At 41.6% G+C, this 23861-nt stretch overlaps 1 protein-coding gene across 1 annotated transcript in view; it reads right to left on the bottom strand.

Annotated features, from left to right (window-relative positions):
* Positions 1-2465: 2465 nt before the first annotated feature.
* The window catches only part of ALK (ALK receptor tyrosine kinase), an 809244-nt gene continuing 787848 nt past the window's right edge, over positions 2466-23861 (bottom strand). Inside the window, exons 24-29 of the mRNA XM_089529545.1 lie at positions 16748-16845; positions 15927-16019; positions 11834-11935; positions 10538-10672; positions 6885-6975; positions 2466-4625 (exon numbers count right to left, since the gene is read on the bottom strand). Of these exons, the coding sequence (XP_089385671.1) occupies positions 3951-4625; positions 6885-6975; positions 10538-10672; positions 11834-11935; positions 15927-16019; positions 16748-16845 (1194 nt within the window). The 3' untranslated portion in view covers positions 2466-3950. The remainder of the gene's footprint in view (positions 4626-6884; positions 6976-10537; positions 10673-11833; positions 11936-15926; positions 16020-16747; positions 16846-23861) is intronic.

Here is a 23861-nt window from a genome sequence, read left to right as displayed (position 1 = left end):
GCTTTCAGGAACGGATACCCCAAAGGAAATTCTTAATAGCCAGAGTCATGCACTGAAAAATGAACATGTTAATGCCTTACCATCCATTAAACACCCACTAAATTAGAGTGAAAGGGAAGTAGTCTGTGATGCTGTGTTAGGTGGTGTGTCGCTCCTATGTGTACTTAACTTTGGGGAAAGTCCTATAGAAAATGGAGGGGGTATTTTCCATTGATAAGGGGAAGAGTAAGGAAATGACACCCACTGGGTATTGAGTAGTTGTCTTCTAAAATTGTTGAATCTGAGATGATGTTAGAGATGTTAGAAGGGGGTCTCACACCTCTAACGTCACTCTGTGTTGACACCTGCAAACAGGATGAACATTTTGGATGGGCTATCCCCTCAACAGCTAACTTGCTTTTTGCTCAACTTTTCTTATGGCACCATGGCTAACTAATTCTATTCCCTGCTGTGACTTGCCATCCTTCATTCTGTTTTTGTCATAATGAAATGTATTGTGCAAGTGATAATAGGGGCACATAATATTCCCGGAATGATTGTTGCGTTGAAACTACTGAAGGGCTTCTAAGTCCTATATGTTACAGCAACATCTAATGTCCCACTTGTTGTTGCTCAAAGGCCTGATAGGGTCATTTGTACACTCTCTGGTGTATTCTCTAAAGTGCCTTCAAAGGTTACACTATCTTGTAATCAGCCCCGAGTCTCTGAGCAGACAAAGGAAAAGCATTTAGAAAGCTGAGATGGTAATAAATGTTCCTTCAGCTGATCCATACTCCTTGCTCCCTGACATGATCATGCATTGGAAATGACTTCTGCCTAAGGCAATAGGAGCCTGTGGGGGATAAAGTATCTTTGTATGAAACTCCACTGTTCCCATTTATTTCTGATGCTATTGCAGCCAGCATTATTGTCTGGATTTGAGTTTAGGCTAATGTAGTGTCTGCCTTACATTGAAATGCTGCTCTAGTTATACTAGTGTGATGTTATTCTGCTGCAGGGTGACTCAAATCCTTTATCACCCACCTGTGCTAGATATTTAAGAGGATTGACTGTTCCATTTCAGCAATGAGCCAGCCCTATAAATAACCCTGCTGATGGTTGTTCTGATGTCCTGCTTACGTTGATGGGTCTAAGCTTCCCGAACAAGTATCAGCATAAAACCAAGCCCTTCCTTTATTTCCCTATTATATTGGGATGGCTGGGGGAAGCCTGCTGATTTTAGACGCTTTCCTTGACCTCTAAAATCTACCAAGACTGTAACAAAACAATCTGCCTGTGGGGCAGGGAGAGCCTCCTGCAGTATGCCATTGGATTTATGTACATGAAAAACCATGCAGCAGTGGTTCGTAAGGACAATGCAGGAATGCAGATGAGTACTCCTTTATACTCTTAGCAGATGAGAAATGTTTCGCGTATCTCTTGCATCTTACAGAGTCTCGTGGTCTATGTTTAATAATTACCCCCAAAGGCAATTCATGCAGGTGGCGCATGCCCCCTGCTGTGAGCAAGTGGCAGTGTCGAGCACAAGAGCTGTGGAATTACTAACCTATATACTTTGCTTCTGCTGCAATAAACAGGGATGCTGATCTTAAAAATAAAACTTTCTAAGTCATGGCTAGGACAGAACTGCTTTATGAACACAAGAAACAAAGACTGCCAGTGACTGCGGGCTGAAAATTAGGGTCAAGCTTGAGCTGTTTGAGCTACGCTTCAAGGTTCTTGGTCATCCCGTGAACGGAACAAGATCTATTATTGTGCAATTGGGATCCATGATTAGATTTTTTCCAACTGTAATTTACTAAGAATTCAGTTTCATTGTCTCATTGATTTACTGCTCCTTCCATGGAATGTGGATGTTTTTTGCCTATCATTCAAGAAGGTCAGGCTTCTTCCTTTGCATATAAAATCCCAATCAAATCAATGTGTCTTACGTAGTGTAACTGTGCACAGAATTGCAGCTGCATTTATTTAGTGGAAGGAGTATTATAAGCCCTTGACACAGAGGCATTAGGCATAAACTAGCTTTCATTCTCCTTTATAGTATCCATTGGAATAATGTGAGAGCCAGGCTGGTATGACCATGTACATTTCCCACTTACTTCATTGAGGTATATGCAGCAGATTATCCCCATTGTTTAATGAGTCTGGAGACCCAAGGTTGAAATTATTTCTCCTATATCCTGCAGGACAGCATGCCAACTTATCTGCCTGCAACAGTGAAGTAACCTACGAATTTTTGATACCAATCGTGCTTATGCAACAAGCATGACCAGTGCCTCCCGAATCCATTAGTTATGTTGCTTATGTAAGATGAATTTTGGCACCTGCTTCATAGGAGGTTACAGTGCGCCCGCGCCATACGCGGGCGCGCCATATGCGGCTTTGAGCATACGTGCTCAAGCCACGGCGCGTGCGCGGGGTGGAAGGGGCGGCGCGTCCCATTCAATTGAATGGGCGCGCGCGCCCGTTGCGCCCCACGCGCACCCGCACACGAGCCCCATTGTTTCCAATGGGGCTCAAGCATAGGCGGAATTCGCCTTACGCGGAGGGATCCGGAACGGATCCCCCGCATAAGGCGAGGACGCACTGTACTTTGACAAGCTTTTTCGTTAATCTTCACAGAAGCTTTTGAAGTATGCTCAAAGTTTGGTCTATGGTATGTTGGGTGAGTTGGACAACATATTGAAAGTCAGTTATTCCAGCCTTGATACTCAAGTGATTTTTTAGTGTGCATATTGATTCCAACAGATCCATGACTGAGGGATGGTCAGTGGCTGATGATCTAAACATCCCTTCTCAAAATACTCCTATTTCACAAACCTTTTTGCACAGCCCCTAAAGTGGCATGCGTACATAGTTGTTGCTGCATTAATAAATAATAATATCCTGGTGCAGAACAACATAATTTAGAGCTATATCTGTGCTTTACCATCTGTACAAATTCTACCTGCACACTGTTAATGTATACATAACACTAGTGATTTCCTTCTTTTACAAGCGGGATTTTACTGTCTTGCTAATCTTTTCCTCAGCCTTGAAAATAGGGAGAAAGAACCTTTGACCTTTCAAATGTTTCTGAGTTCAGCTCTTTTCAGCTAAACACAGCCAACACAATGGATGTTAAATGCAAGAGTGTTAGTTCCATATCTCAAAGGTTCCCAGCCCCTGCTCTAAAATGTAGCATAACCCCCTAAAAATGAATACACACTGAATGATGCTTGCTCTTTGTTGTCCCATAACAGTATTAACAGGATGTCATATTTTCACCAAGATGCATTATATAATTTTATCATGTTATTCAATTTTCTGCAGTGTCCTTCTTGGGAATGAAAGCAGTGTGATCAACTTAGTTTTCTTGCCAATGATACCATGGTTTTTGTGGAAGGGGCACTCTGTAGCTGCATTGGCTATGTGCCCTTGCAGAGATAACATTGTTTCTTGTTATGAATATGACTTTTCCCCATCCTCTCCTCAAATCTCTGACATCAAGAGGGATTTCCATATTTTGCATCTGGCAGTAGAGGAAATCTCCACACATTACACACTTGGACTGTGAGTCCTGAAACAGCACACAAACAACCGAGAGGAAACGGTGCATGGGAAAGCACATAGCATAACAACCATGCAGATGATTTTATGCAACTGAGAATGGGGCCTTGCTGATAATACTGACTGGTGTGTGTGTGTGTGTGTGTGTGTGTGTGTGTGTGTGTGTGTGTGTGTAGGAAGGGGCTCTGAAAAACTGAAGCTTCTTGAGTGCTGGAAAAAAGCATAGTTTCAAAGGGTGCCACTTCAGAGCATATTGGCACATAACAGAAGGGAATCTTCTTGTTCTCATGCTTGCTGTATGGATGATACTGAGGTTTACTCCAAGGCTCATAAGTCATGGCTCACACAGGAAGAAAGTCAAGAGAACTGGAGACTTTCAAGACCCCAGATGGACCAGGTTTCTAAGGTGAGGGCCCTCGTAACTGCTGGCACAAGGGTGGGGCCGAGGTTTCCAAAGGCAAGCCCTGCTGTTGGTATCCATAGTTAACATTCCCACAGGGGAAATGGCGGAGCCTGAACAGAGGCACTTCTTTAACACTGGCTGTCAGCGAAGATGGTTCTAGAAGAAGGGAGGAGCTTGGTAGCCGTCCAGCCACAATGCTGGGTCCCAAAGTACTGTTCCCTTCGTGCCCTGAACCTTCTCTTTCAGTTGCCTCTTTTTCCACCTGTGAAGTGTTTTTGACAACTGGTTTCTCTGAAAACCAAGAGCCATACGTCGGGTTCCAGAGATTGGTGGGTTTGTTTCTGGACCCCCCACCTTTATGGAGCTCAGTTGCAGGGTTGGACTGAGCGTATGCCATGTTGACATGTCCTCCTTCCAAGGGTGCCTGTACATTAGCCCGGACTGGTGGTTGCTCAACGCCAGCCACTTTCATGAGAGGTTTTCCTGGCTGGATGGCTAAAGCCAAAGAGAGAGGGGATGGCAAGAGCTGTTCAGCACCCCTTTTCTCTTGCTGTGGCAAGACTAACAGAGGAGGAATTGCTTCTGGGTCTTCAGGACGGACTGGAATCTTTTCTTCTTCTTCAATGCATGGACCATATTCCACAGGCAGAACAGTATTGATGACATCAGGATCCTACAGGGCAGAACAATGAAGAACTTATAATACATGTCTTTCTTTCTCATAATTCTTGAGATTCAGATACAATGCTGGATTAATCGACAGAAGAAATAATCCCCTCCCCAATTCCATAATAGCAGAATATATGATCAACCACTCAAACTGATTGGCAGAAATTTCTCAACAGGCAACCTCAGCTTCACACAATGTGGAATTAATTTATGACAGGGTGGGCAATGTATGACCTCCAGATACTAACTATATTTCTCATTAGCCTTACAATAGTGCTCATATAGCTCAACAACTCTGGGAGGACCATATGTTCTCCACCCTCGATTTATGAAATTTGCTTCCATAACCTCAGATGTTGGCTGCTGGAACTAATGACTTTGAGAAAGGATTAGTCAAATTCACAGGGGGTATATCCATCAACATCTGTTATTACTTCTAATAACCCACATAATCAGAAGTTCCAGTTGCTTAGAAGTAACAATGAAAAAGAGCTATTACTCCCATGTCCTGCCTGTGGGGCTTCCTATAGGTTTCATATTAGCCACTGGGGGAGACAATGTTAGGTAAGGGGCTGGACAGACTGCCTTGAAAGGGCGGCCTGCAGTCACCCATTTTCACCCTGGATGGAGGTTGCATCAACCAAACGCTGCGGCCTCCACGAGGAGTAAAAAGAACTCGCTTTCAGCGGGTTCTTTCTAGGAGGCACCCAAGTGTGCCATTGGCACCCTCGCATGCACCAATGTCGTACGTGCAGCACGGGGCCATTTGGACATGGCACCGCATGTACATCATCATGCCGGCCGCCGTGTGGACGGGGATGAGCCATGATGGCACCCGGACATTGTGGTAGGGCTCAGGAGTGTGCAGATGTTCCACTCTCCCGAGCCTTAAATTTGGTCCCAGGCTGGTGCAAGGCGCCAGTTTGTACCAGGCCTAAGTCAGGGCTTTGGTCTAATTCAGCCAGGCTCTTCCAGTTGCTTGCATTATTTTTAACTTACTGGGATACATAAGTTATGTAACTATTGAAAAATAACAATTCATTTATGACCATGTTGCATTGCTTGTGGGGGTTATAAATATTAAATAAAGGCAGAAGGAATATGAATCTGGACTATACTAGTTATTGCAATCAAGTGTGCATTTTCTGACACTGATTTTGCAATAACTGAAGGCTCAAACATATCCAGGTTTACACTCACGAGTTCATGTAAATTCTATGCTAATTGATTATGTGTAGAAGGACAGTCGATAAAAGGATGTGACCAGAATCAAGGATCAGCACCACTGGACACATACTGAGGACCCCTACAGGAGCCCTACTGCTGACTACCAGACCACCTTGTTCTTTTTGCTGGCACTTCTTGCTGTTGTTGCCTATTCCTCCATCTTTCCATGCAAGCAATGACTAGAGAACAGCATCCTCCTGTTGCCATGCACTCTGCTTCTGGGTGGTTGAGTGGACTGGGCCCAGGTGGGAAAAAAGCATGTAAATGGACAGCAGCAACAACAGTGACAAAGAAGACAATGAAGAGCTCATGGACAGCAACTTGCTTCATCCCCTCCTCCCAAACCCTCTGGAGTTAGTGCTGATAAGGAGCATAGGGAAAACATTAATATAAGTCCAGCAACCCTTTCTAGGCTGTTCTGCCACCATGGACAGGAGTGACAGGGTAGGATAATTCCTTTTCTTTCCCTGTTAGTGGGAACAAGAAAACAGTAAAAGCAAGAGAGCAGGTAGACTTCTTTTCATGGCCTCTTCATTTGCAGTTATCACGAGTTCTCCCTTCCGAATAAGGGAGCTTGACCAAATGTCTTGGAGAATCCCATGTTCACATTATCCTTGTTATGTGCCAACACTGAGCACCTGTTGCCAGCATTATAGACTTCACCTTGTGTCCTCCAGATGTTGTTAGACGGCAACTCCTGTCAGTCCTAGCCTGCACAGTCACTCTTGAGGGAGAAGGGAAGCTGCAATCCAATGGCATTTGGAAGGCCACATGTTCCCTGGCTCTGCTTTAAAAGGTAGCCAGAATCTGACAGGAAGTGACAGGCACTTCACCTCTACTGGCCCATGCATGGTTTTCATTATAACCACCTTATTTAGGGTAAGGAATTAGGCAAGAGCAATTGCTCTAATAGCCCTTTCTTCTGCAGAGAAGCCATTGTCAGTGTGGGCAGCCTGGGTACTTAAGGCAAAATATCACTGTATTGTGACATGTAAAAGAATAACATCAGGTAACAGAGCCAAGTAGATGCAGATACCTGGGTGCAGTATTCAATCCTCTCCAATATTATGGCAAAATTTGGCCTGTCCTCAGGCTGATGTTGCCAGCACTGGGTCATTATCCGATACCTACAACAGCAACAGGAGACCAAATGGTAAATGGTAGGAAATGGGATTTAGGCAGACACCTAGGCTGGCATCTTGTTGAGCAGTTACAAATGTATAAGCTAGACTTACATATTCACAACTGTCTGATGTTCATGTTTATTATTGTAGTACTACTGTCATAGCCACAAATGCCTCTCCAAACCGGCCTTAACAGCCAGCAGCCACACCAAGTAATGGAGGTTTGCTCTGCTAGCAATTTCAAGAGCTTTCAGACTTTTCCTGCCAGAGATCTCTGGGGGCAACAGCCAGAAGCAGGGCTCTTCTTGCTTTCCTCATTACTCTGCAGATTGCCAATCGAACAGACATCCACTGCTTGTTGTACTTGCTGGCTTGTTAAGATAGGTTTGAGAAATCAGGACCGGGGATGATATTACACTACGTCTCTGATACAAGATCTTGGGCATAGTTTTGGGTTTTTTTAAACTGAAGGTAAAGGAACTAGCTAAATTAGTTGTTATGTCCTATCAAGTCAGTTTTGACTTATGGTGATTCTATAAATGTGAGACCTCCAAGAGCCCTAGTTGTCAATAGTCATGTTCAAGACTTGCATATTCAGGGCTGCGGCTGTCTTGACTGAGTCCATTTGTAATGTGATATTCATATTTGCCTTCCTATTTACCAAGTGTTATGATCTTTTTTCCAATGAGTCCTCTCATGATATATCCAAAGTATGATAGCCTGAGTTCAATCTTTTTTTATTTCTTTGGAGAGTTCAAACTTGATTTTTCTCCCAGACCGACTGAATTGTCTTTTTGCCAATTCATGGAATCCATACATTAGGCCTAAATCCTATTGTTAGTCTCAAGTGTTATTATTATTATTATTATTGTTATTAAACTTTATTTCTAAAGCGCTGTAATTATACACAGCGCTGTACAAAGTCGGTAAACGTAAAGAGTATATAAAAGCCTGCCCAAGGCGTACACTCTAAGATAGTAACAATTAAAAAGAGGAATAGATAAAATTACCATATAGAAAAGAAAAAACAAATTAAAAGTGCAGTAGAACCACTGAATTAATGAGATTTATATAAATGTTGATTTATGTTGCAACAGTTGATTCAATTGCTCTACACTACTAGGGCCTACCAATAGGATCCAGACCTAAATAAATTTCAATTCCAAGTCTGACTAAGGTCTGGTACATACCTGTGATGTAGTCCGGGCTGGTGGCGGTGTTTTTTCCGTTGGCAGGAAACTGCAGCTGCCAAATGGCGTGGCTTCCCGCCGATGGAAAAAGAACCCTCAAAAAGCGGGTTGTTTTTACGCGGCAGTGACCACGTAACAAGTGCGCCACTGGCACACTCGTTACACAAGCGCCACATGGCATTCTGCGGATACTGCACAGCACTTGCATAACAATGGCGGCACCCTTCTATACAAGGTGCCACCATTTTGACACAATGACAACATGCTAGTGTTAAGGGGCATCTGCAAGCGCTGCCCCGAGGCAACCCTAGCACGTCATCAGTATGTGCTGCAGGGCCCGTCTGTATCGGGCCAAAATTTCTATTCTACTAAATGTCTTTAGTACAGCTCTAACGTTTCGAGTCACAAACTTAGCTTTGTCATGTCTCTTGACTCTCATATGTATTAATAAGATGAGGAAGTCGTCATTTAAAATTTATTTCATTCATCAAAGGCATAAACACTGTGCACGTGCATACACCCCATGGAAATGATCAAGGCTTCCTTTTTCCAAGCAAACAAAGCCAGGAGGTTACTGCAAATACTGCTTCTAATAATATTAAATGGAACTAACTTCTCAGTTTGCTGTAAGTATTTTTTTAATGCATGAACTGATATTGTAAGCTGTTGGGCATAGACTAAAAGAGTAGGACGTACAGTTTGTTGTTGTGAGCCTTCAAGTTATTTCCAACTTATCACACCCCTACAGCCCCTACAGAAAAACCTATGACAGGGTTTTCTTGGTGAGATTTGTTCAGACAGGGTTTGCCTTTGCCTTCCTCTGAGGCTGACAGAGTGTGACTTGCCCAAGAACACCCAATGGATTTCCATGGGTGAGTGGGAATTTGAATCCTGGTCTCCAGAGTTATAGTCTGACACTCAAACCACTACACCATGCTAGCTCTCAATACTTCGTAACAATACAGAATATTTAAAGCTGGTGTTTGCTCCATATATCAGGAAAACGTCTGATGACATCAATGAAAGTAACACTAAAGCTTAGCTGAACTTGGTTCAAGTCAATTATGCTAAAAAAAAATGAGCTAAAATCCAGGTACTTAAGCTGGAGCAGGTTGTATATTAGCTTATGACCCAAGTAATGACCGTCCATATGAGAAGGAAAATAGTGGAAACTTTGATGATTTATTTCCTGGAAGCATTAGGACATATCATTATGATATATCATTACATGAATTAAATTTAGTGAGAAGCTCTTAGGCTATTTGCAAGAGAAGGAGAAGACCCTTGAATTATTGCAAATGGATGAGCACTCTAAGTATGATATCAGCAAATGGCTGGCACCCACCAAAATGGCTGACCGCTACAGCTAATGGTGACACTCCTTGAGAGGATGAGTGGGTGGGGGGAATTTGGGTCTGCTCTGATGTTTGACTGCAATTCCCATCAACCCTAACCATTGCCTATGCTGGCTAGGGTTCATGAGAGCTGAAATGCAACAACATTTTTAGGGACACATGGCTCTCACTCATGATACAGACAAAAAGTAAATTCAATGTCCTTAGAATCAGAATGGTGCCATACACACATTAAGGTAGGTATGTCACGGGGCCAAAGAGATTTGTAGAAATACAAAACATAAGGTTGTAAAAATTAAAAACAAATATTCAGGATGAAAAACCTCAAGCAGGCGAGGGGAGTGGGCAAACACTCCAAAATCCATTTGGTGAAGAGTAAACATTTTGAATAATCACAGATTATTGATAAAGAGATGGAAATCTATATATAGTTGACCCCCCACCTTAGTGGCATTGACTTTTGCGTATTTGATTATTTGCAGATTTTATTAGTATGTTCTCTCTAGGAATCTCTAAGTCTTCCAGTGCAACTCTGCTGGAAGTTGACCATAGAGTTGCTCTGCAAGAACTAGCCATTACTAGAACAACTAGAGAAAACATGTCTCTAGCCATTTGTAGGTTCTCAAGTGTGATTTTATGGTCAACCTCTGGCAGATGTTGACCAAAGAGTTGTGCTGGATGACCTAGAGATTCCTGGACAGGTGTTCTCTCAGGTTAAAAAAATAGTATTTTTTTTATTTGGGGTTTTTCCACATTCATGGGGGGTCTTGTGCCCCTAACCCCAATGAATATGGAGGACCCACTGTAGTGTGCTCATGTGCAGTGGAGTATTCTGAAAGATAGTTTTACTGTATGGACCCCTGAACAAGAGCATTTGATACTGCAACACTTTGTTGCAGGTCTCATTTGTTTTAGCAGCTTGGTGAAATATCAGAACAGTAGGAAAGAATTTTTTTAGAAAGTTCACATCATAACATGAATTGCACTTATGGATCATTTAGATCATTAAAAGTGTCATACACCGGGCCAGGACAGTTTTTGGGTGGATCCATCCTTCCTCCACTTGTTACAAACTCTAGGACCTCCTGGTTACTTTTGCTGGGATAAGGCATATATCCAAGAGAGAATATTTCCCACAGCAACACTCCAAATGACCTGGACACAAGAGAGAAAGATATAAACAAGAAATAAGACAAATAGTATATATGCTGAAACCTATGCAAACATATTTGGGTTGGAACCAATGTGTGCAGAAGCCTTGATAACTGTGTTGTTATTATACACTGTAATTTTATGGCTGGTGGGCTCATTTTATAGCTCTACAGCCACTGCAGGGTGTCTTCTTCCAGTACTGTCAAAGGCTTGAGGTCATATAAAATGAGTCATATCACGACCTCTTTCCATACCAGTGTTGCTACAGTTACCTGGAAGGATGTTGCTGGTGGCATTGGAAGAAATCATGGCACAGTTTTCACTTAAATGATTTTCAGCTTTTGATATTACTATGTGGCACAGCAATAAGCCACACTATTTCATGTCCTTCATTGCTATAGAGGACATTGGACTGAGACCTGTACCTTTCTAGGCACCTTAAACTAGATGTTTAAGGTAATGAGTATTTATTATAATTGACCTGTTTTCTCTCCCACAATGGGATTTCCTCAGAAGTATGTGCCTCATCCAATCAGATTTACACATTAAGCCAGTGTGTATCTTTCAACGATCAATCAGAAAACAAAGCATAAGTAAATGCAAGATATATAGGCGAGGAAAATCACATGCTACAACAAAAATATATCCTTTAGCTCTTGAGGGGAATACCTCTATAAAAATATGCTAAACATGTAGCCTGAGATCCTGTTCATCAGTCCCAGTTATAGTAGTTTTATTCAACTATTTGGTGAAAGGTGAGTGAGTATGTGCGAAAATCCTACTGATGCAATGTGCCCACTCTAATCAGAAATTAAAAAATAGGATGTAGGCTACTGTCTAGTTAGACCTTCAGAAATATAATACAAGAAAAACAGGAACCATTTATTAGTACAGTTGGCTCTCCATATGCACAGATTCTTTATCCACAGATTCAGTCATCCAGGGCTTGAAAATATATTTTCAAAAATATAAATTCTGAAAAGAAAACCTTGATTTTGCATTTTTATATAAGGGAAACCATTTTACAATGCCACTGTATATAATGATACTTGAGCATCCAAGGATTTTTGTATCCACGGGGAGCCTTGGAACCAAAACCCAGCAGATACTAAGGGCCCACAGTATCCATAAGGCGCCATGCATAGAAAATCAAAGAAGGCCTACCAGGTATCTGTTTTGGATGTAAATATTCCTTCCATGAAGGCCTCAGGTGGCATCCACTTGACTGGAAGCATTGCACAACCTCCTTTTCTGTAGTAGCTGGCCCTGTTTAGGAAGGAAGGGAGAATTAACAAGAAGAAATTTGAGCTTTATTTCCAATACACTATTTTCTTATTCATTGGTTCAGGTCTGTGTCTATAAGTGAGCTGGTGGTCCCAAAGGTGGTTTCCACTTCTTTCTTTATCTACAAAGCACTATGGCACATTCATGGTGAAAATATATTTTTGTAATTTATAGAAAAATATGGAGACAAACTATGCAGGAAGTCTCACTCATGGAGACCATCTTCCTTCCACTGTTGTGTACCATGCAAGCAACATTTTGGTGTTTATTGATTTACTAAGACAATTTTTCTGGCAGAATATGGCTCAAGGCTACATTTCAATTTCTCTCCCTCTCATTAGCCTGCAGAATATGAGGAGCCATGACATGTCTGTAAAGTGGGATTAGTGGGCACTGGGCAGTTGGTTTAGTCAAGTCTAAGAATGAGGGAAATTAGCTGTGCCACATGGGCACCTGTAGGTTTTCCTGCACAAGACAAATGGCAACCCTGCAGACATGTGGGATTTTAATCATGAACACTTGAAATCCCATCATTCAAAGAAATGATTGCTGATCAGAATCTGCTACGGCTGCTATTCATATCTGATTTTGACTCTCTCTGCATCACACTTGAACCTGCAAGGCCCATTAATCTAATACTGTTCTCACCCTTCATGAATCTTATTGAAGGGTAAACCCAAATTATTTGATGTACCCACTTGCAGCTTGAAATGGTTTTAATAAAACCAGTGGTACACTACATGTGCTTACCATGACAGCCCCATAGCCCCAAGGATAACCAACAAATGGAGGCATTCAACTGGATTAAATGCTTATTTGAGACCAATTCACCCACTCCATCCCCAAATACTTCCAATAGCAACAGCGATAGCTCATAATACCATACTGTTATTGGGAGTATCCATTTTCCCTCCAGGTACAGGGACGATTACAGCTAACCTATTACAGCTACTGAGGAGGGAGCATGCTTGTTTTCTGCTGCTCGAGAGACTAGGACACAGAACAATGGATGTAAGCTAAAGGAAAAGAGATTCCACCTCAACATTAGGAGGAACTTCCTGACAGTAAGGGCTGTTCAACAGTGGAACACACTCCCTTGGAGTGTAGTGGAGTCTCCTTTCTTGGAGGTCTTTAAACAGAGGCTGAATGGCCATCTGTCAGGGATGCTTTGACTGAGAGTTCCTGAATGGTGGGGGTTGGACTGGATGGCCCTTGTGGTCTCTTCCAACTCTATAATTCTATGATTCTAACCTCAGAGGGAAGAGGAAAATCTGGGGGCAGCAATTTGGCAGATGATGTCACCAGCATCCCTGCCAGACAAAAAGACCTTGGTTCTCCAGTGCTGGGAGCCTTGGTGCCAATGCATTCATGAGAATACTGGAGTATACAAACCCCTTGTCTGTGTACCTCAAATCAGTGGCATCCCCATGTCTGATGTCACCTGGTGCAGAGGGTGAGCTGCTGGATGATACAGCAGCAAAAGGGCATGCTTGACCCTTCTCCTTTGCCACAGTGGTGGCCTCCTCCTGAAAAGGGAGCCATCACCACAGTGAAGCTGAGAGGGATGCCTTCACCTCTTTCTCCTGCAGCAGGAGGAGGGCCTGACTAGGTGTCAGCCCTCTTCTGAGCCCTGGTGGCGCAGAGCCCTGGTAGCACAGTGGTTAAATGCCTGTACTGCAGCCATTCACTCAAGACCACAAGGTTGCAAGTTCAAGACCAGCAAAAGGGCCCAAGCTCGACTCAGGCTTGCATCCTTCTGAGGTCGCTAAAATGAGTACCCAGACTGTTGGGGGCAAATTAGCTTACTTGCTAATTAGCTTACTTGCTGTTCACCGCTATGATCTTTGGAATAGCGGTATATAAATAAAACAAATTATTAATTATTATATCACCCAGTATGGGTTTTACCTCCCACAGCTCCCCAGTTATGACATGACAGGTGAAATGTTTGTAAAAAGCCCCACAGAATAACCATGTAGACTGATCAGGGTCATCCTGAGGCCTCCTTTCCTCTCATTGCTTGAAAAGAGGAATATCAAGTCAGTCCCCCCTCTCCTTAGGTAGATGTCACATTTTATTGTTAAGAACTTTGTGTTTGTTTGAGAACTCTACACTGAAGAACAAAGGGTCAGTTGAGAAGTTTGTCAAGAAAAAAAAAACAAATACCAAACTCTGCCCATTTGTCTTACTAAATATCCAATCAGTTCTTTTCTGAAGTTCTCTCTTGAGTGGCAGTGCAATGGATATTTTGGAGAGGACAAGTGTTCATTGTGACAGTCCTCATAGCCAGATCTCCCAAGGACAAATTTTAAAAAATGCAGGCATTCATTGGATTTAATTGCCATTTGAGACCAAGACACCTCCTACAATACTTTGCATAATAACAGGGATAGCTAGAATTCACTGGTGTCTTGATTTATATGAGATATCATGTATTTGGAGGCTTAATTCTTCTCCCATTTAAAGGTCATATGGGGTGCCTCAAGTCCTGTGTTACTTGGCCTGGGGAGAATGAGTGCCAGCCATGCATTTGGTATGAAGCAAAACAGCTACAAATAAAATATCAAATGGTGTGTGGATCCATCTCTTGAAAAGCATGGTTGGTGCCCTCTAATTCTCCACACTTGTTTTCCTCTCTGACTGCTGCCACTGATGAGCAGCACACAGCCATAAATACTCCTGATTGTGTCATGACCAGCAGCCACCAAAAGCTTTTTCTGGCTTTGGGTATTCCTGTGAGATTTGAAATCTCATAGGGACCTGGAGATCTTGTGAGAGGCTCTCTCTCATGAAACCTGAGGAGGCTTAATATAAGCTGTCTCATGTGTCCCCAGTTAGTTTTAAGTGGCAAACTGACTGTCCTGTATTGCAGCTTTAAAAACCTGACAACCCTGGATATTGTTGTTGTTAATTGTCTTTGCTGTTGTTAATTTCAACCCTGTAGATGAGACCTCTCCAAGACTCCCTGTCCTCCAGTGCTCTGCTAAGTTCCTACAGCTTCAGCCCCATGGCCTCTGACTGAGTCCAGCCATCTGGCATGTGGTCTTCCTCTCCTTCTGTAGCCCTCCATCTTTCCTAGGATTATTGTCTTTTCTAATGAGTCATGCCTTCTCGTGTTGTGGCCAAAGTACGACAGTCTCAATTTGGCATCCAGGGATAGTTTGGGCTTGATCTGTTCTAGAACCCATTTATTTGTTTTCTTGGCAGTCTATGGTATCTTCAGCACTTTTCTCCAGCACCATGTCTCAGGTGAGTTTATTTTCTTCTTCTTGGCTTTCTTCACTTGGGATAGCTCATAACAAAATATATTATTATATTATATTATATTATATTATATTATATTATATTATATACAGTACATTATGCTATACTATACTATGTTATACTATACTATACCATACTATACTATGTCATATGATAAAGTTACTCCCCAATTGTGGGAACAGTTGCATTGCATTATGGATTAAATGCATGCCATTAAAGCCTTCCTTGGCATTCTCTGCTATTGCTGAATCATCAGTCCCAATGTCCTGGATAAATTCCAGGTTGGGTAATTACATTCTCCTGACCCTTCCCCTTCTCCTTCTTTTATATGCTGTAAACTGAAAAGATTTACAATGACACAGTGGCTGAAGGATACAAGGTCAACATTGTGGAGGTGGAGGTGGAAACTTCACAACAGGGCCGTGCCATTCAGTGTATAAAAAGTGAAGCCAAGGGACTGCACTATCAACAGAATACAAGATGATAGGCTGGGGCAATGATGGAGGAAAGTCATATGAGAAAGCTGGGGTAATTTCACTTAATGAAAGGAAAAGTTACTACTGCAAGGTGGTATTTGGAAACATTTATAAGTCCTCTAAGTACAGCAAATATAAAAGCCTGTAAAGAAGCTAAGATAGACAAATCAATATAGCATGTTCAAGTGGTAACTCCTACCTAGTGATGCTAATAATGAGCTATATTTCTTTACCTGTATATGTCCCGTGCCATTCCGAAATCTCCAATTTTAGCTATTCTTCCAGGACCTTTACAAGTAAGTAGGCAATTTCGAGCAGCAATGTCTCTGAGAAAGAAAAAGGAAAAGGAAAGGATTCTTTGAACAGATTTTAAGAAATGGACAGACATCAGTGAAACAAGGTCTTTGGAGGAATAGTTGCTTGATGCATTGGAAAACGAAGGGCACAACTAATTGACTATTGAACACTGTCTTTTAAAAAACAAACCCACAAAAGCCAAGGCAGAGGATTTGGCAGTACAGGAATAAAGCTCTCTAAATAATTCCTGTTGGAAAACTTGTGAACCAGCAACGACTAGACTGAAACACACACACAACCAAAAGTGGAGAAGGAAAGCATAGCATTTCTGTTTATTATGTGGCAACTACTATAAAAAAAGTGGCAAAAAACACAACAAAAACAAGAACAAAAATCCCCTCAATTAAGTATTTTTTTCTTGGTTCACTGGCAACTTCAGGGAAACAGACATTTTCAACTGGAATCTATATTTTAAAGGACTTTAATTCTTTAATTGACATCGGTATACCTTATATGAAAATAGTTCAAAAACAGGCAAATAAATATCCATGCTTTGAGTATTGCACAGCAAAATATATTGTCTGATCTGCTTCCTAAGTGACTTTGTAGGTTACTGAGGCACTAAACCTCTGGGGGGCAGTAGTACTCAACCATCCTTGCCAGCGCATGGCACAAAGGTTCACAGCCTTTCACAAGAAAGTCACATACAAACCACTGAGAAGTGCTCACTTCAAAGTAAATGGCTTCTGCTACTTACCTGTGAATAAAATGGTTTTCTTCCAAATACTGACAGCCACAAGCGATGTCACGAGCCACGTGTAGGAGGTCCAGCATGGCCAGTGACGAGGGATGGCTCTAAAACAAACAAACAAACAAAGGACAATGCAAAACATGAAACTTCAGAGAGTTAGCTTCAGACTGGCCATGGGTTTGGGGCTGTATTTAGGAAAGGTCTTGCAAATGGCCAGGAAACCCATCTGGTGACACAATTTGCTGGAAGTAAAGGTTTCAAGCTGTTTGCAAATATTGGCATGGACATATGTTTTAAAAGGACTGTGTTTTAGCTAACCTAAATAGGTATTGGCAGCTCCTGCAAAGGTTCAAAGAGAAAACTCAGGGGTATCTAAGAGTCATTTTCCAAAATAGAATGGATCTATGTGATCCCCTCTGTTTTTCCAGAGCTTAGAAGAAATACCTTTTGGACTACAACTTCCAAAACCTCTCAGCCAGTACTGCCATGCTGGTTTTGGGCTTCTGGTAGCTACAGTCTAACAAAAGTAACATTTTCAAGCTCTATACTGTCCATAGTGATCACTCTCTTGTTTTTTAGGTGACCCACTAAACCTTTTCTTTATCTTCTCTGTTGCCAACAAGCATTTTCAATTGTGTGCAAATTAAGGACTTTTAAAGGATGCAATTATCTTAATGGGGGATCATTTATATTGATAATTTAATGTGATTTCTACTCAAGAGAGATTCAATGAAGAGGAACATTTCTCAAATACAGTGGGCCCTTGGTATCTGCTGGAGTTTGGTTCCAGGACTCCCTGTGGATACTAAAATCCATGGATCCTCAAGTCCCTGTTATATATAATGATGTAATAAAATAATCTCCCTTATATAAAATGGCAAAATCAAGGTGTACTTTTTGGATTTTTAAGAAAATACAGTCAGCCTTCCATCTTGATCTTTGGAGAGGCGGTATATAAATAAAATTTATTATTATTATTATTATTATTATTATTATTATTTCCCAGATGCAACCATCTACGGTTTGAAAATGCATTTTTAAAAAAATTCTAAATTCCAAATTCCAAAAAGCAAACCTTGATTTTTGCAACTATCCTGTATTTGCCTGCAAAAATCAATGGTAGAGGGAAATCCAATGCCTATATGGCAGCATGTCAGGCTGCACAGCCATGGTCTCTTGGTCAAAGGAAGATTGCAGTGCACATCTGTTTGGGGAACATAAGAGCTAGTCAGACGACCATCCTTTCAGCAAGGGAGATCCCCCTACATGCAGCCTTCCATTAGAGGAAAGGAAGGACCTTTGGACTTGGGCTCTGAGTTGCTAATCTGGCACACGATGTTGCAAGAAGGACCAGATCAGAAATGGTGGCTTTAAATGAGTTCTTCTAAAAGATGATCATAAACTTTTCAGAGGGACTGAATTGACCACTACAAACCTGTTCTATACATCCACACAGGTGTACATCTTGTTATCCTGGGTTTTGCTACCCTGTACCCAGGAAAACTAGTAAATCCAACTGTTAGTCCCAGTCAGTTGAATCAAGTATATATGTTGAATTATTGACTCCCCATTCCCCAGTTCCAGTTGGGACTAGCAATAGGGGTTAATACCTTCTGCATGCTGGATCTATAAAATGGGATTAGCAAGAGTTTTGTATCACACAACATTTTTGGCAGAGTATTTTGCACCAGAGCTTTTTGTGCCTTATTCAAAACCACTCCATGCAAAACCAGTAAAGCTGCTGCTGAAGGTGAGGGGATGGTGGAGGAAGGAAGGAAAGTGACTGGGCAGTGGGGAGACCTCCTGTCCCCCTGCAGTTTGAGAGAGAGAGAGAGAGAGAGAGAGAGAGAGAGAGGGAGAGAGAGAGAGAAGTAGAGGAACAAAAATAGCATCATTACTCTGCACTCCTCCCCAAAAAATTGTTAGGGGTATAAAAGGCAATTGTAGTTATCTAGTCAACCCTCCTTTCATTCCACAACTGTGTAATGGTCAGTGCAGTGGCCATATGGGGCTTAGCTACAGCATTGAGCAGTGGGCTGGCATGGAGCTACACACACAGAACACTAACACTTTGCATCTGCTATCTACAATCTTGGCTCAATGTTTCTTCTTTCAGCACTTCTGAAATGCCATGTTGTGGCAGAGAATAAAGGCACAGTTAAGAGTGGCCAGTTCTTTTCAAGCATGCTCAAAAACACAGGTAGGAAATACAATTGAGATGCAAAAGCTGGCACTGCACTGGAAGTGAGCTTGAAAATAAAAGAAATGGGCAAGAGTGAGCTTCCAAGAGGATCTCACTCACTTATCCTTTATTGTATTTTTCCAGGAAAGAAATACCAGAGTGATTACAGTGTGGCCGTGAATCAGATATGATAAGCTTCCCAGGAATCTAATCCAAACTTACTAAGGTAGAAGATGCCTTGCACAGATGCTGTTTGAAAGCAATTGTATCAAATGTCAACTCTCCTCAATGGTTACTGGTGGCTCTAATGCCAGCTGTGCTGTGCTTCTGCTGCAGGTCTGAATCTGAACTTTAAAATAACTCTCCAAGATGCTGAACCTATTTGGGGACAAAGTTCAGTATACCATGTAGCCCTTCATACAGTTTCCTGCATTCTCCCCACCACCATTCCCTTCTCTTTTTGTGTCGTGTCTTTTTAGATTGTAAGCCTGAGGGCAGGGAACCATCTAATTAAAATAATAATTGTAAGCCGCTCTGAGAGCCTTTAGGGCTGAAGGGCGTGGTATAAATAAATAAAATAAATAAGGATGCAAACAATGATTGAGAGGGGAATAGTACAGCTATAGCAATCCTCAGCTTTGCCCACCTATTTATACTTGAGGAAATAAATGCTTGCAAAAATGTGGCCGAACCCTTATGCCATGGGTTCCTCCCCCCTCCTCCTTTCTGAGATAGTAAAACTGGACAAAGGACTGATACACTTTGGAAGATTGTAGTGTGAGAGATCCCTTAGGGTGCCCTCAGTAATGCAGACCAGGCTACCACTAAGTCTTATGTTAAACACTTTTTGCTTAGTTTAAAGAAAGGTAACAACTCAATTGCCTTTTATTCCATCACCACTAAAGCAAAAGCTCTTTCTGAGCCAAGGGCAATTTAACAGAGTAATTTGTTTGAGACATGAGGCATTTGGATCCATTTTGTACAGAGATGTGGAGCACGGGGTAGCCTTGAAATGCCAAGGAAATTCACTTTACACAGCTCCTCACTGCTCTTGTTTCTCCGCTTCTTGATGAAGGGACGATGCAGTCATCTGGAAATTGTGTGGTTGTAGCTGGAAGAGAGGATGAGCTGGAAGCAGGAAAGCAGCACATCCCCTTGTTAGGTCAAACCTCTGAAAGGTGACCGCAAAACCAACCAACTCTATTGTTCAGCATAATCATTGCTTTGAGCAACAAGCTGCAGGACACAAAGGAGGGAAATTACTCCTTATCTTCCCCAAACCTCTCCTGATTGCTTTTCTATGTGCAAACCTCTTGAACAGAGAAGCTTTTAACTCCTTCAGAGTTCATTATGTGCTGGGTTTATGTGCACATTTGAGTCCCTACGTTCTGGAGAGCCTTGAGTCACTGTCTGTATCTACTTTATTCAGTAACATGGGTTTATTGCTGAAAAAATTACCTCCTCACAGAGAATTTTTCTGGATAGCATGAAAGGGACATAGAAGAGTTGGAAGAAACCCTACCCAGTCTGAGAAAAATTGAATAAAATAGATGGTGTTGATTCATATTCAGTGTGTTGATTCTGATTCTTACAGAGTTGACCCAGTGGGGATGTGTGAATACATTTGTCTCTCATATCTGTAATCCTCACACACCTGTTTTTGAATTAAAACCCAATGGGCATGGCAGGAAAAAAATCCTTTTAAGGCTAGAGATAAAACAGCAAATGCCCTTACTGTATAGTACCCTAGGGCAGGCAAAGTGGTCTGGCACCTGTAACAGACTATCTCATGAAGTACCTCTTTCCGTTCCTCACAGTAAAAATAAAATCATAATACATTAAATAATAATAATAATAATAAATGGCTTCCGTTTCATGACACACTCAAAATCAGTTGCTTTAAGTAAACATTTCACTGTCCCTTATGATAGTGGTGGGGCTTGGAGGTCTCTTTTATTTTCCTGAAAATCCTATTGTGTGTTTGCTCTTTTCTACCTTTCCCTGTGATTATTTACTTCTCTATAATGCATTTAGCTGGAACTGCTGTGACTTAACTCATTTGGCTGCAGAAAAGTTTCAAAAGAAGTGGTTCCTTGGGAGTCTTTCCTTCTCTTTATGACACACCTCAAGCCTGGGTTAATCCTGTGTTCTACCATTAGAATCATAGAATCATTAATTGTCACTATTTGCAACCCAGGAAGGCATTCTGGCACTAGATGTCACTGCTAAATGTTTTCAGCTGAAAGGATTATGGCTGGTTGGAAAAAATGGTGACTTCATTCTACTTCGTTTGAATGAAATTGATTCTTCCAGTTCATTGATTGTTTGTGTGGGAAAAAATAAACAAGAATGTCTTACAGATTCCTAAAAATGCTTTCTTTTAAAGCAGACCTGAACTTTTAAAAAGCTTCCTGTGCTGATGGAGAAGGGTCAGATTTCACTTTGTCAGATTCATGAAATAGTTATATAAACCATAAAAATCCATGCTGAGTAGTCAGCATGGATACCTTCGAGTAGTATTAGAAAAAAGAATACATTGGAAACAAGTGTTCAAATAATGCATCACATCCACAGATACGTGTTAAAATAATAACAAAATAATAATCAGTTTTTACTCCCCATGATACATATTGAAAGTAATTGGGATGTTTAGCCTGGAGAAGAGAAGGTTAAGAGGTAATATGATAGCCCTGTTTAAATACTTGAAGGGATGCCATACTGAGGAGGGAGCTGACTTGTTTTCACTTGCTCCAGAGACTAGGACCCGGAGCAATGGATGCAAGCTACAAGAAAAGAGATTCCACCTCAACATTAGGAAGAATGTCCTGACAGTAAGGGCTGTCCGACAGTGGAACAAACTCTGTTGGAATGCAGTGGAGTCTCCTTCCTTGGAGGTCTTTAAACAGAGGCTAGATGGCCATCTGTCGGAGATGATTTGATTTGGATTCCTGCATGGCAGGGGGTTGGACTGGATGGCCCTTGCAGTCTCTTCCAACTCCATGATTCTATGATTCTAATTTCATTTGGCATTGTTAAAAGGAAACTTGACTTAATTCAAAGTGCACTTAGAAGTAACCGCTTTGAATCCCATAACTGAACTACTATATTTTTTGACTAGAAACAGCATTTTCTGCAGATAAACTTCTGTTTTTGGTGCAGAACAGGACAAATTTTGCACAGAAAGAGTTTTGAACTACAGATAGTCTTTGAAAACTGCATAGCTTTTGAAGATCTTCTTGCAGGAAAAATGAAATTGCTAAAATTTCTTATCACTTCCATCAAGAATGAAGGAATCAACTTTACAGTTCTGTGTGACTTGGTTTAGCAAGGCTCGCCTTGTATGTTCTCTACCACAAAGTTTTTTTGCTTTACAAACTCTATCATCATCATGTTTCTGGTGGCACTATCTCATGTATCATTCATTCCATTCACATTTCCACCCTCCTTCACCTTGTCAAAAGTGTGGTCCTATCAGACTTCATTATTCTGTCTGTACTAACAAGATAGTTACTATTTACTAATAATCTTCTTCATTATATGCAGTGGGCAGACCCACTATTATACAGTTAACTTTCACTTGCGGTAGGTATTGATTAGTATAATGGGAAAAGAGCATAGTAATTTAAAATCACATTTTCAAAGAAATGAGCTGTGTACATATTGCTGCTATCAGCAACTCAGAGCAAACACTGAGACATCTTGGTGTCCTTTAATGTAATTTCTTTGTAAAACCAAGTTCAGTTTCAGTCTCATTTTTGCAGAGTGAGTGCAACATGATCCTAATAATTTGAGCAACAGCCCAACCTGAACCACTAGACCAATGAAGCTACCCATGCAACCCCCAAACCTGCTGTAGAGATCAGGGGACACACTCCACCCACAACTGGTTTTCAGGCAGCAAAGATATTGTAAGGGGAGGGGGAAATTTCTTTGCACAGTGGTGATGATGTGCCAACAAGACATATCAGATATATTCTTCTGTTCTTTTGCACTTGAGGTTCCTGTATATCCCAAAAGCTTGCAGAATTTGAGATGTCAGAAATAGACCAATTCAAAAGATAATGTTTCATCTCCACAGACAAACATATGTACAATAAGGGCCCAAGATACACAGGCCAAAAGCGCCATCTTGCTGTTGAAACTAGGGTTCTGGAGGTGGGGCAACTGCACGCTCCAGAACCCTACTATGTGCAGGCGATGGCCTAATGGTGGCCTCCTGTCCACATGGGGCTTCCATCTTTACGTAAGCAATGCACAGCATCCACACGTTGCTGCGCGTCACTTATGTCACAAGTGCACCTGTGGCGCACTCGCAATGTAATCCAGGAGCCGCCAAAAGAACTTGGAAGAACCGGGTTTGGCAGCTGTGACATCCCTCCGGAGTTAAAACAGGTGCCTGCAGACCACCATTTTCAGGCACGCTATCTCAGCCCAAGGTATCTGATAGAGCAACAACAAATCGAGCCATGAAATATCAATGATGGGGTAGAATTCAGAAACATAGATATGTTAATCTCAGTATGCAACATACTAAATATTAAAATATCAGTATGCAACAGGGACTTGTACCACTTTTGAGACTAACTGTGCAAAAGATGTAGCATAAGCTTTCATAGATTTGGTCTACTTCTTCAGTAGCATGGAGTGAATTGGTGCCCAGGAAGGACTTCTATAACCAGACTCAATGAAAAGCCATAGAAATGCAAAACTTGTGGGAATGGTGATGACGTGACATGCAGAAAATCTAGTAAAAAAAAAAAAATCCTGAGTGCAGGCCATGTGATCTTCCTCCAAGCCAGCTGCATGGAAAAGCCTCCATCCGATCACTTTATTGACCAGGTGCCCTATCAAAATCTAAACCATCCACAGTTTGAAAGTAATATTGTTACCTGTAAGTAGCTACTTTTTGCTAACAATTTTAAATGAATGCAACAAATA

The sequence above is a fragment of the Sceloporus occidentalis genome, unplaced genomic scaffold (assembly GCF_023333645.1).
Source record: "Sceloporus occidentalis isolate IW3139 unplaced genomic scaffold, rSceOcc1.0.p SCAF_6, whole genome shotgun sequence".
Taxonomy (NCBI): domain Eukaryota; kingdom Metazoa; phylum Chordata; class Lepidosauria; order Squamata; family Phrynosomatidae; genus Sceloporus; species Sceloporus occidentalis.
The sequence above is the reverse complement of the archived record's forward strand: the minus strand, read 5'-3'. Positions and strand labels throughout refer to the sequence as shown.